Source organism: Idiotropiscis lumnitzeri, chromosome 12 (genome assembly GCF_059441095.1).
Source record: "Idiotropiscis lumnitzeri isolate Australia: NSW breed Sydney's pygmy pipehorse chromosome 12, RoL_Ilum_1.0, whole genome shotgun sequence".
Classification (NCBI taxonomy): Eukaryota; Metazoa; Chordata; class Actinopteri; order Syngnathiformes; family Syngnathidae; genus Idiotropiscis; species Idiotropiscis lumnitzeri.
Window position 1 is genome coordinate 4,876,105 of NC_142402.1, and position 15,338 is coordinate 4,891,442.

At 38.1% G+C, this 15,338-nt stretch overlaps 1 protein-coding gene across 4 annotated transcripts in view; it reads right to left on the reverse strand.

The window, feature by feature from the left end:
* astn1 (astrotactin 1) overlaps window positions 1–15,338 on the reverse strand; it is a 324,631-nt gene that overhangs the window by 222,440 nt on the left and 86,853 nt on the right. For all 4 annotated transcript variants that reach the window (XM_088310602.1, XM_088310600.1, XM_088310601.1 and 1 more), the window contains exons 8-10: window positions 13,652–13,819; window positions 2,648–2,732; window positions 789–863 (exon numbers count right to left, since the gene is read on the reverse strand). In XM_088310602.1, coding sequence (XP_088166728.1) covers window positions 789–863; window positions 2,648–2,732; window positions 13,652–13,819 — 328 coding nt within the window. The remainder of the gene's footprint in view (window positions 1–788; window positions 864–2,647; window positions 2,733–13,651; window positions 13,820–15,338) is intronic.

Consider the following 15,338-nt stretch of genomic DNA (forward strand, 5'->3'; position numbering starts at 1 on the left):
CATTGACAGTTTTGGTTTTCAATGCGTCTACATGATGTGCAAATTGCTCATTTCGACACATCGTAAATCGTGATAGGACGAAGCTAAGTGACCAGGTTAAACAGGAATAGAGAGCTGCATATTAATGTTTGGACAATATCCAGAGGAGAGATAACAAGTATATTTGTAGAAGAATGATGAAGATGGAGCTGCCAGGCAACCAAGCTAAAGAAAGACCTATTTTTTTGATTGATAGATAGCTTCAACATGAATATGTGAGCCAACCCGTGGCGGAGTGCATGAAACAAAGTCTCTTTACTGCAAAGTCTGTTTACAGGCCATACTAACATAAAATGAGCCAAGGGTTTTACAAATCTAGCGTTGTTTCTGTTTGATTTCCATTTAAAATGCCTATTAGCACAGAAAAACACAAAAGACCCATAAATATCCTGACAGTCAGAACCATGTCAAGAGTCGCTCTGGCGGAGTAGCGCCTTCTTACCATTGGGCTAATTGTCTTAAAATGTTACGACTATGAAATACTACAGCTACATAAACTACGTCTGTCTCATCTGAATAACAATAGATGCTCGATAACGCTTTGTGAAAAGACTTGAGTCTTGAGTTGTTTCTTGAGTCATCAGACAATATCAAGGACCCTAACCTCAGAAAATATGAAATCTATATCTTAACATACAATCACAGCCTTTCATCTGGAATATGAAAACCCAAATCCTTCTATATCGATTGATGATGGAACATGTAGCAGTAAAATATAGGATTTCTTTATTTTTTTTGGTTCACCGTACCTGAAAATGCGATCAGAGGGTTGTTCTCCCATCACAAGATCAAAACCACGCTGGAAGATGGTGTAAGGCCAAGGCCTATGATGATAAAAACGAAAAAAATCACAAGAGTGAGATCATAAGAGCATACAAAAAGAAAGGAATGAAATAAACCACCTAAAAAGAAAGCAGGGGTGCTGACATCTTTTGTGTAAGGTATCCTACTGATTTTTAAATAAAATGTCTCACTTCAAGTCATTCATCCAAGTCGGAGCCATATAAGATGCACATTATTGGGATATGCGGCATAGCTATACAGACTGTATGTTGCATACTGTATTTGATAGATAAATAAATGAAATGGGTGGTGTACTACATCTTGTGACCATAAATTGCAAATAGAACAGAGCACATGTAAAAAACAAAACAATGTTCTCTGATTACAGTGACTATACTACCTAATTAACCAAATTAAAGACATTCAATTTTCAGTGAACGTAACAAATTAGTCAACCACTCATATAAAAATAGTGACGGACCAATTATCGGCCGAGCCGATTATATTTGGCATTTTGCCAATTATCAACAGATGCCTTTTTTCTTTTTATTTAAAGGTCGATAAAGTAAAAGCTGGTATAATTTGGCTCGCTGCAGCCCACTTCTCTTTCTGTCTGCTGTGCTCGTCGCCCCTGCCTGCAGAAGCAGATTTGCCTGCTCACAGAACCGTCGGAATGGTTCCTTGTGCAGCCAATCAGCAGTAAACTGCCTTTTTGCTTTTTCACCTTGAGTCACATGCACTATGGGAGAGGTCCTGCGAGCAGAGAAAGGTAAATTTGAATAAAAGCCAGTCTACTACAACTCATAACCACTTGTAATATTACTATGAGCCCTTTAATGTTATATAAACAAAATGGGTAGTTCCACTCGCCACAAAAAGATGCCTTGCCTTGAGGCTAAATCTAATCGCTCCCCATTGTCACATTCCAGAAGTAATATGTTACTTGAAGGACATGGCTCCGCAGGCAAGTAAAGTTGATGATAAATGAATAATATGCAATAAATGGTGATTAAAGTCAGAAATTTGTAAGTAAACCTGTGATGTTTCTTGCTTGCAATAACATGAATGATAAGACAGACTACGACATAGTGGACAGCTTCCCTTTTGTCCAGTTTTCTTCTGCACCATCACCGAAAAAACGTATTCACATCATGTATTTGTCACAGTCATTTCGAAGCGTGGATGTATCAGTCTATGGCCAGCCGGGTGTGCTAACATGCACTCTGAAATACCCCACGGGGATCAGGCCCGATGGCCGAGCGAGTTGCTCAGTCTATATAATAGGCGTGTCGCATTACAAGGTGCCTCGTATGTTTTGGGGAAGATTTGGGACTTTAAAGTGTGCCTTACGGTCGCGAAAATTTTGGAGTTTTTGTCAAAAATCTGACACAATTTTCCCCCTTTTTTTATACAAATGAATATTGACTTCAAATATTGGTTATCGGCCTCCATGACTAGTAATAATCGGTATTGGCTCTGAAAAAAAGCATATCAGTGTATTGATTAAAAAAAAAAATTTGAAATTGGAGGTGGGTGGTATGAGCTAACACCAAATTTTGAAAACACAATATCAAATATCATTCATTGACGGATGACCTTTCATCAGGGAAGTGGATATGTGGGGTGGGTGCGCTGACACATTTTAAAAACGCACCAATCCCATCACACAACCCTTCATCAGCAAATGTCAACAGAGAAATGGATGATCGGGTTCTTTGGATGAGGCCCTCATATGGATACCCGGGGCCACCACCCCGTGAGCACCACCCTTTGCACACCACTGGGCTTAAGTAGTAACACAAATAAAATAAGAATGTGTACTTACCCTTGATTGGGCCCCCACTCGCTCCGGATGCAGAGGTGCTTGTGAACTGGGTCCTTCATGTAGCCATTAAGGCAAATGCATTCTCCTGTCAAAAGAATTGTACTAGTTCAGTCATGTATCATCACTTCCCTTATGTGGGATGCACACTCACTGATTTTGTACATCTTAAAAGAATTTTGAAAAGTGAGAGAACCCACACAAGACAAGGGAAAATTTGCTGTGTATTCTTGCTGCTTGTTTAGTGAAAGGTGTACCCAAGATGACCAGTATAGCACTCCACATACATAAGTACATAACTGAGTCTCATCCCCCAAACTACCCCAAGGCAACTTGGTGCCACAGGGCATCCAGATTGCTGAAAATCCAATGAGGAAGAATGAGTCGCAATAAAATAAACTATGCGCAACAGCTTAATGACTAAAAGGCTGCTAATAATTGTTTTGAACACTACATTACGCTCATTGTTTAGGGCCAACCACTCTACTGAGACGTTTTTTGCTAAAGTGACTTCGCCGAGCTATGGACTCCTACAACGCGACTTCTGAGTTTCACAATGCTACACGTGGAGACCCACAGGGATCAACACTTGGACCTCGATTGTTTAGTATCGACATGCTTCCACTTGGTAATTTAACTATAACATTGATTTTCACTGTTATGTTGATGATGCTCATTTATATATGCCCCTGGGGATAACAAACCTTTTTTTTGCTGCAATCTAGAGACGTGTTTGTGTCATGAATAAACAATGGATGTCTTTAAATTTTATGCTTCTTAACTCAGATAAAACGGAAATGTTGATCATTGGTCCTGCTCATCTGCATCTATTTAAGAATACCGCTCTGACCCTTGATTAATGTACTATTACCCAAAGTGATTCAACAAAAGAGCTCAGACTCAACACTGTCTTTTCAAATGCATCTCATGACTATTCCTAGAAAGGCGTTTTTTCACCTGCGCCATATTGCTAATATTCAGCCAATTCTATCTATTAGTGACACAGAATTAATCATACATGCATTCGTTATGTCACGCCTCAATTATTGTAATGTTTTACTCAGGTCTTTCTGTGTCTTGTATTAAAGGCCTGCATCTCGTACAAAATGTTGCAGTTAGTCCTGACATCAACATATATTACAATTCCAGCCATAAGCGTTAGTTTGATTTCAATTTATTTTTCTTCATGGCCATTCAGGGAGTAAGTCGACACCACTCATTCAAAAATGACGCATCCAGTGTTCATCGATAAGGTGAATATCCAAAATCTATGCAAACTCACAGCTTCATGAATTGGTTGCAAGCGGTGGCGAACGCAAACGTACTCAACTGCATGAGTGGCATTTGGTACTGTCATTTTCCCACACAAACCCATTATATAAGAGCCAACGTTCGGACCAGTCACACATCCCTTTAATCAAAATGGATTTTCTTCGACTAATGGGCCTAATAATAAAAATTATTGAAAAGGCAATTTTTGGATTGACTTCCCCTTCATAAGACTTCCAGATTGTCGAGGCTTAACTTCCTGTTAAGGTTTGCTGAAAACTGATTCCTCAGGAATGCCGATTGTTTTTCCAGTGTTTCAGACAAAAGTTGGAAGCACTGTTCATATCCTGAGGTGAAAATCTTCATTAAAGTAGTGATTGTGTTTTGAAGCTCCTCTTTGTTTTAATTTTGTGCTTCCTTCAGCATTTTTCCTCCACAGTTATTTTTATTGTTTGGTGATTGTTTTTTCTTCCATGGATTATTTCCGTTATCCATACAGAATAATAATCATGTTGAATCACAACTCCATCTGCAGAATTGACATCCAGCACAATCAGTGGTTGGGCCAGATTAAAATCCAGACGCAAATCCATGTCAAAGAGAGACAGTGAACAACTGTTTCCAGCAAGTTGTTGTGATTTTTTTTACCCTTGCTTGAATAGTTACACTGAGGTGATGGGATCTATTGTAGTGGATGTTTTGTTTTTGGTGAAATATTTTTGATATACAAAACCCCAGGTTAATTGGAAGCAGGTGAGGGGCATAATTGGATCGGGCAAGGTCAACACTTTTTGAACAATCGCATGAGCAAATAGTCTAACACTTTAAAAACATTTATTAGTGTACAATTGCAAGGAATTTGTATTTTATTTTGTTATGTACAACTGGGCTCCTCAATCCTGTTCCCGAGGGCCGGTGTCCTGCCTGTTTTCCATCACTAGTTGCCGCAACACACGTGATTCAAATGATAAGGAACGATCCTGATTATTTGAGTCTTGGATAGTGGTACCTTATAATAATAAATAATAAAAAAATACTGAACAATTATAAAATAATTTAGATTTCTGTTGTGGTTTTTAGCGATGCAGAATATGCTTTCTATATGTTGCCACACTCATGTAGATATGGTAACTACAATATTTAATATGTAAGGTGCATAGTGAGTGTAGTGTTTACTGTTGAATGCATAATGATCTAAACAAATGTAATGAACTATGACATTTTTAGTATATTACCAACAAATTGTTGAATAAAAGTGAAGAGAACTCTCACTTGCCTCTGTTTTTAATTAGCACCAACTTTGCTAAAAGCACACAATGGAGATGACTAAGGCCATTTGTTGGTGCTAGTCACAAAATATGAAAAATTGAGACTTTGGCTGTCATTCTGAATATATTTTGTAGGAAGACAGAGCTTCATGGATCGTGGCATAAAACATAAAACATTTTACTTTCACACAAGACAAAATGTATTGGCCTGAACTGGTTTGTGGGTAAAGCTAACCCAAAATGTAGTAGAGGATTTCCTTTTTTTCTTGTTCCAACTGATGAATGACCTTGCAAAGTGCACATACATAATCCATTATGCAGCCTTATTTAAGGTCAAATAACAAAAATAAATGGACATACACACACACATGCACACCAAACTATAGTAGAGGTGTTAGTGAGCCCAAATAGCATTGGTACCCCCAATAACCTGGTTTCAAGTTGTGCAGCAAAGGAGGCCCCATGTGTTAAAGCATCTCCCATTTCCTTTAATGGATTGCCGAGGCAGCACAGATGTTGCCACAGCGCATCTCAGCTCTCATCTGTATCTTTTCTTGCAGAAAAGAGGATTGGACTTAAGCTATCTATAGCAAGTCAGCAATCTCCCTGCAGTGCCGGCACACATGAACATGCAACCATCCTGACAAGCAGAAACACATAAACAGTCTTTTTTTTTGTTTTTTTTCCACGGATACATATTATGGAAAAGTGCTAAATATGAAAATAGAAAACACACTAATGGCTGACATGGGGGAAATGTAAATCCTTAATAGGCAGGAGACAGGATGAGTATTTTGAGAGAATGAGAGTTGCGATTTATATCAAATTGCATGTAAGGAGACAATTGGAATACAAGATTGGAAGCTGCTATGGCGTGCTTCGCTACTAAGCAAAGCCATTTATACTGTACACACTACATATCTTCCTCCAAGATGCAATTAGTGTAGGCTAAACAATGTCATGTCTGCTTTCTGCTAGGACAATATCAAGGGAGAAAGATATGAAACAGGATCAAGGTGAGTATTTATCTTCACACCAAAACGGAGTTCATAGGAGGTTATAATTAAAACTCATTCACCACCAGCCGAGTAAATAAAAATGGATCTTTGACGTCTTTAGCCGTCAATGGCAGTAATGAATATATTTGGCCTACCTACATCTCACAAGTGCAAAGATTTCCAAAAAGAGGCCCATAAACATTTGAAGAAGTCTGAATAAATATAAGTTTGAGACACACTGATTTGGTTTCTGAGTCATCCATCCCTGAATCAGTCTGTTGAGGTGAAATCAAGCTGAGCCGAAAGTGTTTTTCTTTCATTTTTATCTGTACTTATGATTTTACTAGTGTATTATCGTAGTTTAGTGATAGCCCATGGCACGTTCCACCTCATGTACAGATTTGCGTTACATCTCCATCAGAATGGAAAACCGTTGAAAACCGAGGACCCATTACATTATTTTATTGTAATCTGTTACATCATGAGTTGGAAGTATACATTAGATATGAGTATGTTTTGATTTGAATATATAATCTCTATTTGAGAGAATAATAGGGCAATATGTTGTCCGTTTAAAATGACTGTCTGTAAAATGTAAACACCCAATCCAGTCCAAAATGTATTGTTTTGTAGGTTTATTGCAGCCAAAAACATCCTCTGCAATACAAAGTAATTGTAAATGAATACAAAAGAAGCTTAAAACTGGTTGAGAAGTTTGAAAGTTTATCCAATTTACCTGAATAGTGCTTGGTATTGATACTGACGTGCAGATGGACGCGTTCATTTGCCACGAGGGGAGCACACTTCCATTTTTTTAACACTCTATACCATCCAGAACATGGATGTCAAACTCATTTTAGCTCAGGGACCACATGTAAATACAAGTAAAATTGCGATTTATAACAAAAAGCAATCACTGTCAATATTTTGCAGATTAGCACTATTTGCATGCTGTCCTGGGCAACTGTAAATATATATATATATATATATATATATAGTATATATATATATATATATATATATATATATATATATATGAATTATTTTCATAAAATACATATTTTGTATACAACACAGAAGAATATGAACGAGAGCAAAAAAACAAAATCAAAATACATGGTTGTACCAGTTAAAATGCAAATTATTGAGTTGAATACAGAAAGGCTCCAAGTAACATTTAGGTATGCCTCATTTACCATTTTAGCTTTTCCAACCCAAGTTTGTCATCTTGTTGTTTGGCGAACGTTTCATTCAACTGTGATGACTCAGTCTGAACAGTGAGCGGCATGCACGTAATGATGTACTTGAAGTGTCGTTGAAAGAAGAAAATGAAAACTCACAAATTATGTCACGTCGAATACTGGAGCGCTGAAAGCTAAGCTAAACTAAAAAAGTAAGTTATACCCCAAAAAAATTATGACAAGAAAGAGCCGAATGTCCGGTGCTGGCCCAGATTGCGACCCCCACCCACAGTGAATCTCTTTGCGGCGATCGAAGGCTTTTACCTGCACTGAGTGATGAAACTCAATGCTAATGTAAATGCGAGTGTAGTTCCCCACTTTCTATCACGTCAGCAATTAACACGCTATTAGCTTGTTCCAAATTGAAGAGCACGTCAATTTTCACTGTAAGGAGCAGCCCAGCTCACAGATGTTGATGACAACCATCAAAAGCAATGCGTGTGCAATGAAATATCTTGTTTTTGTGCCATTCACGAACATGGAGGGTGGCAACACTTTGCCGCGACTTGAATTTGTTTGTTGAATAGGGACATCAAGGCCAATTCCTGGTTTTACTTGCTATGTTCATTTGATTATGGCTTGTAAATATCAATAAAAACATTCTGACTTACAGATTGACCACTTCATTGAAAAGGTTAATTCAAATGCAAAGATTTGATGTTCTGGTAAATGTAAAGTAATTCAATCAGTTTCCGGGCCTGATCCAGCCCACATGCCATATGTTTGACACCCTTAAGATATGTCTTAAAAAAAAAGAAAAGAAAAGAAATTAAAAAAAAAACAGTATACTGTACCAAAATCAGTCAAGCTTAGTATGTTCAAGAGACCTGATTGAGAAATGATTGGGTAGATATGACACGTCCCATTTGAGCGGCCCGCCTAAGGCGATGCTAAGCTAATGTACATGCGTTCCATTGCCTTTGAAAGCAACATTGTCCTTGCCTGCATGCTCGGCACATGGGCATGCCCATCACATGGGCACGCATGTTATCCGGAACTAGTCAGTATTTTATATCTGATATTGATATTCATTACACTTGCTCATTCAAATTTACACTGATGTATTTTTGTTGCACACCATACAGAGTTGGAGACCAATCAAAGACAGTGAGATGTGTCCCTGAACTGGTCTATGCGGAGGTTTGGTGCCTTGTTCGAGGGCACCCCCATAGAATTCAAGATTACGTCTATTTTCTTACACTGACTGCGGTATATTTTTCATATTATTCATCTTTGTTAAAAAAGGTCAATAAAACCAAAATTAACAGCAGTCTGTGAAGTATTCGATCTTTAATTGTTCTGGTAGAATTAATCAGCTTTTACATGCAAATGTTTTGTTAACCTCTACTAGATGTGTAATAGATAAGTTACAGATATTCTATTCCCGTTTTACAGGGAGAACAGTTCATTTGACGGAAGTAAAGATCAAAATATAATCACTGGCAGAGAGCGATGTCGAGCTCATTAAACAACAATATATTCTACAATTCTGTTTTATCAGCACACTGTTCTTATTATTTGGACGTTGAATGCGGTTTCTGGCTTGAATAAAAGATGATGTACAGTAGCTTCACATGAATATAACATCTGATGTGTGGTATAATGGAATGTTCGGTTAAACTAAGGTTTGACTTTTTTTTTTCCAATGGCTGTTTGCTGATTATTGGGAATTCAAAGGCAAGTGCCTCCAGAGCAGCCCAGCCAAATTTATTCTGAACCAAATATAGGGCATTTTCATCCAATGCACAGTTTGTCACACTCATTAATCTGAGCCATGCCCTCACACTAATGTATCAGATACACTGTCACATTATTTTGGTTATTTTTTTCTTCTTGAAGTGGCTACATTGAGTTTTTTATAATTTCGCTTGAAGGGAACTGTGTATTCCATGAAAACTAAAACTGACACTCAATGAACCACAATATATTTTTTTTTTAAATGTTTTGTATTATTTTTAAATTTACACCACAGACTATAATATTTCAATGAAATAATACAAATACTTTGAGCACACTATTATACAATATGAGAGTACTTAGCATGAGAAAAACAAAAAGAAAGGCACTTTTTAATATAAAAGCTACTGATTGCCGGCCGCTCTGTCCCTTTAAATCAGCACAGGAGAGGTGCCCGGTTGAGGTCCATGCAGAGGATCGTCAAACTCAAAGTACAATTAAAAGGCACTGTAAGACAATCCCGACCGCTGTGAAATGGAGTATGTGTGTGACAAACCACTCCTTACCCCCCTTACAGTTGTGCCGCTGGCAGGAGGTGCTTTGAAAAATATATTAAAGATGATAATATTTTGTTCAATGACTTGGTTTCTGCTATGATTCAGGGGTCAGTGTATGCTGTTGTCTTACAATATTTATGAATGAAATAGGAGAATAAACAGCAAAAATGTCCGCGGTGCTCAGAATCAGCCTGCTTATCGAGCCAAACTACGACTTGCGTATCGTCATTCTTGGATATATATGCATAAAAAATACATTTGGTTCCGTAATGAACTGCCTCAGTAAGTTGGATTCTGGGGAATAAATGTAAGCAGAGTGCACGGGTGAGAGAGAGAGACAGAAGAGTTTTGCAACAACAATAAAAACAAATCTTCTAATGTACATATTTCTATAAATTACTGAATATCTCGCCAAAGAGCTCCTTCTTGCATTGAGGTGCATAAAGGTGAATAAGAGTATTAGATTTCATACTGCAGCAATACATACTATTTGCAATTGTTTATATTTCTATATATTACAGATTGTGCAACTATCCATTCATTTTCTGTTCCGCTTTTCTATTGCTGTTCCTTCTCTACTGAATGACCTCCCATAGAATATTAGGCAAGCCCCCTCTCTGTCAATTTTAAAACTCGTTTTAAGACACATTTTTATTATTTAGCTTTCGACTCAACACGAGACTGTCACTGTTCTGCTGTTCTTTTGATATCTATTGCATATGTGTTTAGGTGTTTTAGTTTGTGTTCTTATTACTTGCTAATTTAAATAACACCAGAATGGAAACCGCTTTGTTCCAGCTCCAGCTGTAGTGAAATGCGCTATATAAAGTTTTTATTGTTATTGTTACCTAAATGACATCACGCCACATGCGCCACGACTTAGACCTCCTTTTATCAGGTCTAATGCCTTGTCTACTTTCTGTCACCAAAATTGTCAGGTGCACTGTGGGCATGTAATAGCAAACACAGTTGATCAGCCAGAAAGACGCAGCGTGGTCTGTCAAATTACCAAACTTGGTATACTTGACTTGCCGCACGAAAATGATGATGCTGCAGTTGTGCACCTGTCTACGAAAATAGAGCCTGATAAGTTCTGCAACACAAATCTGAACAAAATGTGTTATACAATGAGTAATGGGGTAGTCGTGTTAGTCTGATAAGTAGATGAATAAGACAGAGGTGACACCTTTGAGACTTTGAACTGATTTATTTGACAAGAGCTTTTGCAGACAGTACTTGTCTGCTTCTTCAGGTGAAGTCACAATACACAACGGTTAACAATGGTGCACTCGTAAACCAAGGTACCTCAGTTGAAAATCCGATGGGCATTATCATTGAGAAAGATCAATACAATTCCTCGAAGTGACAGTGTGGTTCGCAGACATCTTTCTGTCCCCATTCCATTAAGTGTCTGTCTGGTATCTTCAAAGTATTTATACTTAATTTGGGCTTTATCTTACAGCAGATAACCTCTTCTGAAAATCGAATGATATCCAGGAATGGTAAAATGCTACTCTTACATTGCCAGTAGAGTTAATGAGGGTTTTTTACAAAGGTGACAGTTTGAGCCTGGGTACAGTTCATAACAGGGTTTGAGTTGTGGAAAGGGCAACGGAAGCCAAGCACACACAAAGAGGACCTGAGCTCCAATAAAGACAGTAAATTCATCGATTGTATTTTCACACGAGGATGACATTGAGGACATTTCATGAAAAAGCTGCCAATTGCATTTGTCAATAAGTGTGCGGCTCTGTGAATGCTACCATAGCAGTTTAGATTGTAAAACTCCAAATTAGTCAGGACAATCTGCCACAGCAAAAACAGATTCCCTATTTCGCAGCGGAAAAAAACAGCATGCATTCGCACAAGACATCCAAAATCCTCTGCTCCTTTTCACACTTGTGCTCTGCTTTTCGTTTGCCTGAATTCATTATTGTGATTCCCAGAGAAGTGCAGGAAAATCACGAAAAGCTTGCAGTGACTTTTGAAGGGACGACACCAACCATCCTCTGGATGCCCAAATACTGAATCAAAACACTTTTTTTCGCAATTAAGCATTAAGCAAGCGGATATTGATGGGCGTGACCAAGGCTCCCCTGATTTCACATGCTTCTGTTGAGAAAATGACTTGTTCTGACCAAGACTCGCCTGTTTCACATGCTTGTGTGTCTTTCACACAAAGAAAAGCGCTATGAATGACCACACACCAATGCCGATAGCAGCATGCAATCATGAAATACGTTTGAAAAGAAGCATAACATTTTTTCATTTAGAGCACTGGTCAACAACCTGGACGGGTTCATACAATTTCAGAACTTTTGGGGACCGGGTGCTGGCGACATAGTGTGACGAGAGAGTGGACAGGGGGGTGGTGTCACTCGCCGCCCCTTGTGACGAGTCGGCTTTGTGCATGCTATCGTTACTCAGTTCGCTAACTTGTGGGAGAGAGACTTTGATGACGCTAAATTACAAATAGCATTATTTAATAACTGCAAAGAGTTGCACAACACGTTACTTACTCGCATGCTTCAGTTAGCATTGACATTCAATAAACTGATCTGTTAGCTGTGAAACTAACAAATCAGAAAATGCCACAATATAACACATACTGAAGGAAATTACTCCGTAAACAGAACTACTTGGACAAAATTACTTGCTGTTGCAGAGGGAGTTTCTATCAATAAGAGAAAGACATTTGTGTTTTCCCAAATTGAAGCAGTCGTCAGTGAAATGTTTGCTCCAACTAAAACTAAAACACATCTTAGCAGATATTTGGCACATTCGATGCACTCCAATCACAAGCTTTACTGTAGCTTGGATTTAGGGAGAAAAAACATTTTTGTTGGCCTTTATACACTGATACAGGGTTCCTATGTGTTGCATGGAGCCGCCAGTGTGGAGTAAAACTATATTCACTGTTCAAACTTACTTTTTTTTTTTAACTTCATTTAGAAACAAAAATGTTGCAACAACAGCAGCCATGGGGATGTTTGAACGTACTTGTAGGCTAAATGCAACAAACGTAGCATTTTGCCCATAATGCTGCGCGGAATGAATTTGCGTATGCGCAACACTGTCTCATTATGTGAAACAACCCCGAATGGAAGACATACCAATACATTAAAAAGTTAACTAAGATAGCATTGTTTATTCGTTATTATGTTTTGGTTTTATCATTGTCTGCAATGAGTTTTTTTTTCCATAATGCCAAGGGGTACTTACTTCCGCATGCACATGCCCCATGGCATTATAGGAAAAAAAAACGTAAATCATGCACTGTATACCTAATAAAACCACATAATTATAAATTAACAATGTTTATTTAGTTAATTTTCAAATGAATAGTAAATTAAAATATTCATTCAGTTCTTTTCCCCATAGTCCTGTTGTACCTTCACAGTTTTTCAGTGAGGGTGGAGTTCGAGCGGAGTTAGTGACGTCTAAAACAGATCTACTAAAACAGCCCGTTAGATAGTGCTGTTTGAGATTTGTTGATACAAACAGCCGCAGGCACGGGATGCATGGCTCATTTTTCTCACAACTTTGGGGTCTTAGTCAGGCTGAGGGAACGCATGCTTATTGATGAAATCCTTAATAAAAAGGTTAAATCATGCCAGGGCCCATGAAGCATGAAATGACAAAATTAGGCACTCTTTTTTTTTTTTGCTCATGTTTGTGTATGTCAATGTCTCTGAAACCTCTGAAGAACAGTAAAAATGTCAAATTGACGCAAGCCACAAGCTCTACCGAAGTTTGCATGCAGCTTGTCAGCCACTCCAGCTGAATATTCAGCTCGCAGCTCTGACTGGAACATTTTAAAAGTCAACTTACATGAGTGAAGGCATTTTTTTATATTTTTATCATTAGATGTATATTTTGGTTTGTTGTAATGCAGGAGCTGAAATTCCTTTTCAATTTTAGCTACAGTCCCAGCTGAAGAAAAACAGTCCCAAAGTATAAACAATTCTTCCCCAATTTTGACTGTTCTGAGGCTCACCTGTTTCTTGATCACACTGGTGCTCACAGGGGTCCAGCAGGCGTCGTCCACACAGTTCATTCAACCACGGCCCACTGGCATTCTGCTGGTAGTACAGCAAGATCTGAGCTGGGTTCAGCCAGTCAGAGGCATCCAATTGACTTCCCTGCAGCAAAATAAACCTTGACCCTAAGGACGGGGGAGGACAGCAAAAATACACAGATGAGGAAAAGTTTGGATCGAGTCGGCAAGGAAAAAAAACATAACAAATGTACAGATAAAAAATGAGAAACAGCAGAGATCAGCGATTACAACTTTTTCTAAAGTTAACACTTTACATACACTACATTTAAAATAATTGTTTTCATTTGACAGTTTCAATGAATATATCTTCATAGGAATAAGGCAAAAGAAATCAAATGCAAGTAAATTGCCTTATTGGAAATGGATTACACCAGTCATAGGACTGTAAATACAGTACATATATTTGGAGAAAAAAAATGTCAGGTAATAAAGTATGTCTGAACCTGTCAGGTTAAAACTAAATTTGAAATGGAAGATAAAAAAAGTGATTAAATGGTCAAGCTTAGGTGAAAAAAAAAATAAAAATACAAGTCATTTCATAGCCGGGATTCATCAAAGGCTCTTTGACAACTACTGTGGGAAATAACATCCACTTGAGTTGGCACTAAATGCATTCGCAGCTGTGACTGGGTTCCTCTTTGCAGAGAAATAAACACATTTTGAGAGTGCATATTTTAAATAGTCCCATGCACTGATAAAAAAACAGTGGCAGGTGGCACTCCATGCCACAACCTAACGTGTCATATTTTCATATATAACACCTTTTTCTCCATTAATATTTACTTATATATATATATATATATATATATATATATATATATATATATAAAAAGATTAGGACCAATCAAAGCTCACCTGTTTGTTTTAGGCTGAGCCATGATTGGATGTCATGAGCCCTGAGCAAGTCTGAGGTCATCTTCAATCAACAGAAGTGACAAAATGGCCACCCCTGAGATGACTAAAAATGAGCGGCTTTTGCTGCTTTTCTCATATTCCACAAACGCTTTATTAAGCAGAATTCCATGTTTCGACTAATAGGCCTAAATAGAATATATTCTTGCAAAGACATTTTCTGGGTTGATTTCCCCTTTAACAGTACAAACTGGACAATTCAAAATAAATTCCGCAGACCCACTCCTGACCATATTGTCCCATCAAGAATATCTGTGAATATGAACTCCAGAATATACTTCAGACTCTGATGGAAATTAAATGAGTCATGTAACAAAAAAATCAATGATAAGTAGTCTGGACATTGAACTTTTGTCAGTGAGTCTCAGACCTTGCAGAAAGTCTTCAGATCTCAGTATAAGGAGGAGTGGCTGTTTGTGTTTACTTCTCCAGCCACACAATAAGCCTCAGGTACAGAGGCAAACCACCATTACCTGCTCCCGCACAGTATCGTCCCCTGAGGCATGTTTCCACAAAACTGATCCGAGATTGCTACACGATTCATGTGGGGAGGACATTGATTAAATCACAACTTGTGCTACAGCCTGATCTGAAATTCTGCCGAACTGTACGTTTCATTGCCAGTAACAAGAGCTGTTTTACCTGTAACATCAAGGGACTACTCAGCAAAAAGAGAGCCCTGGGGAATGTTGACCAGATTAGACTAAAGGCT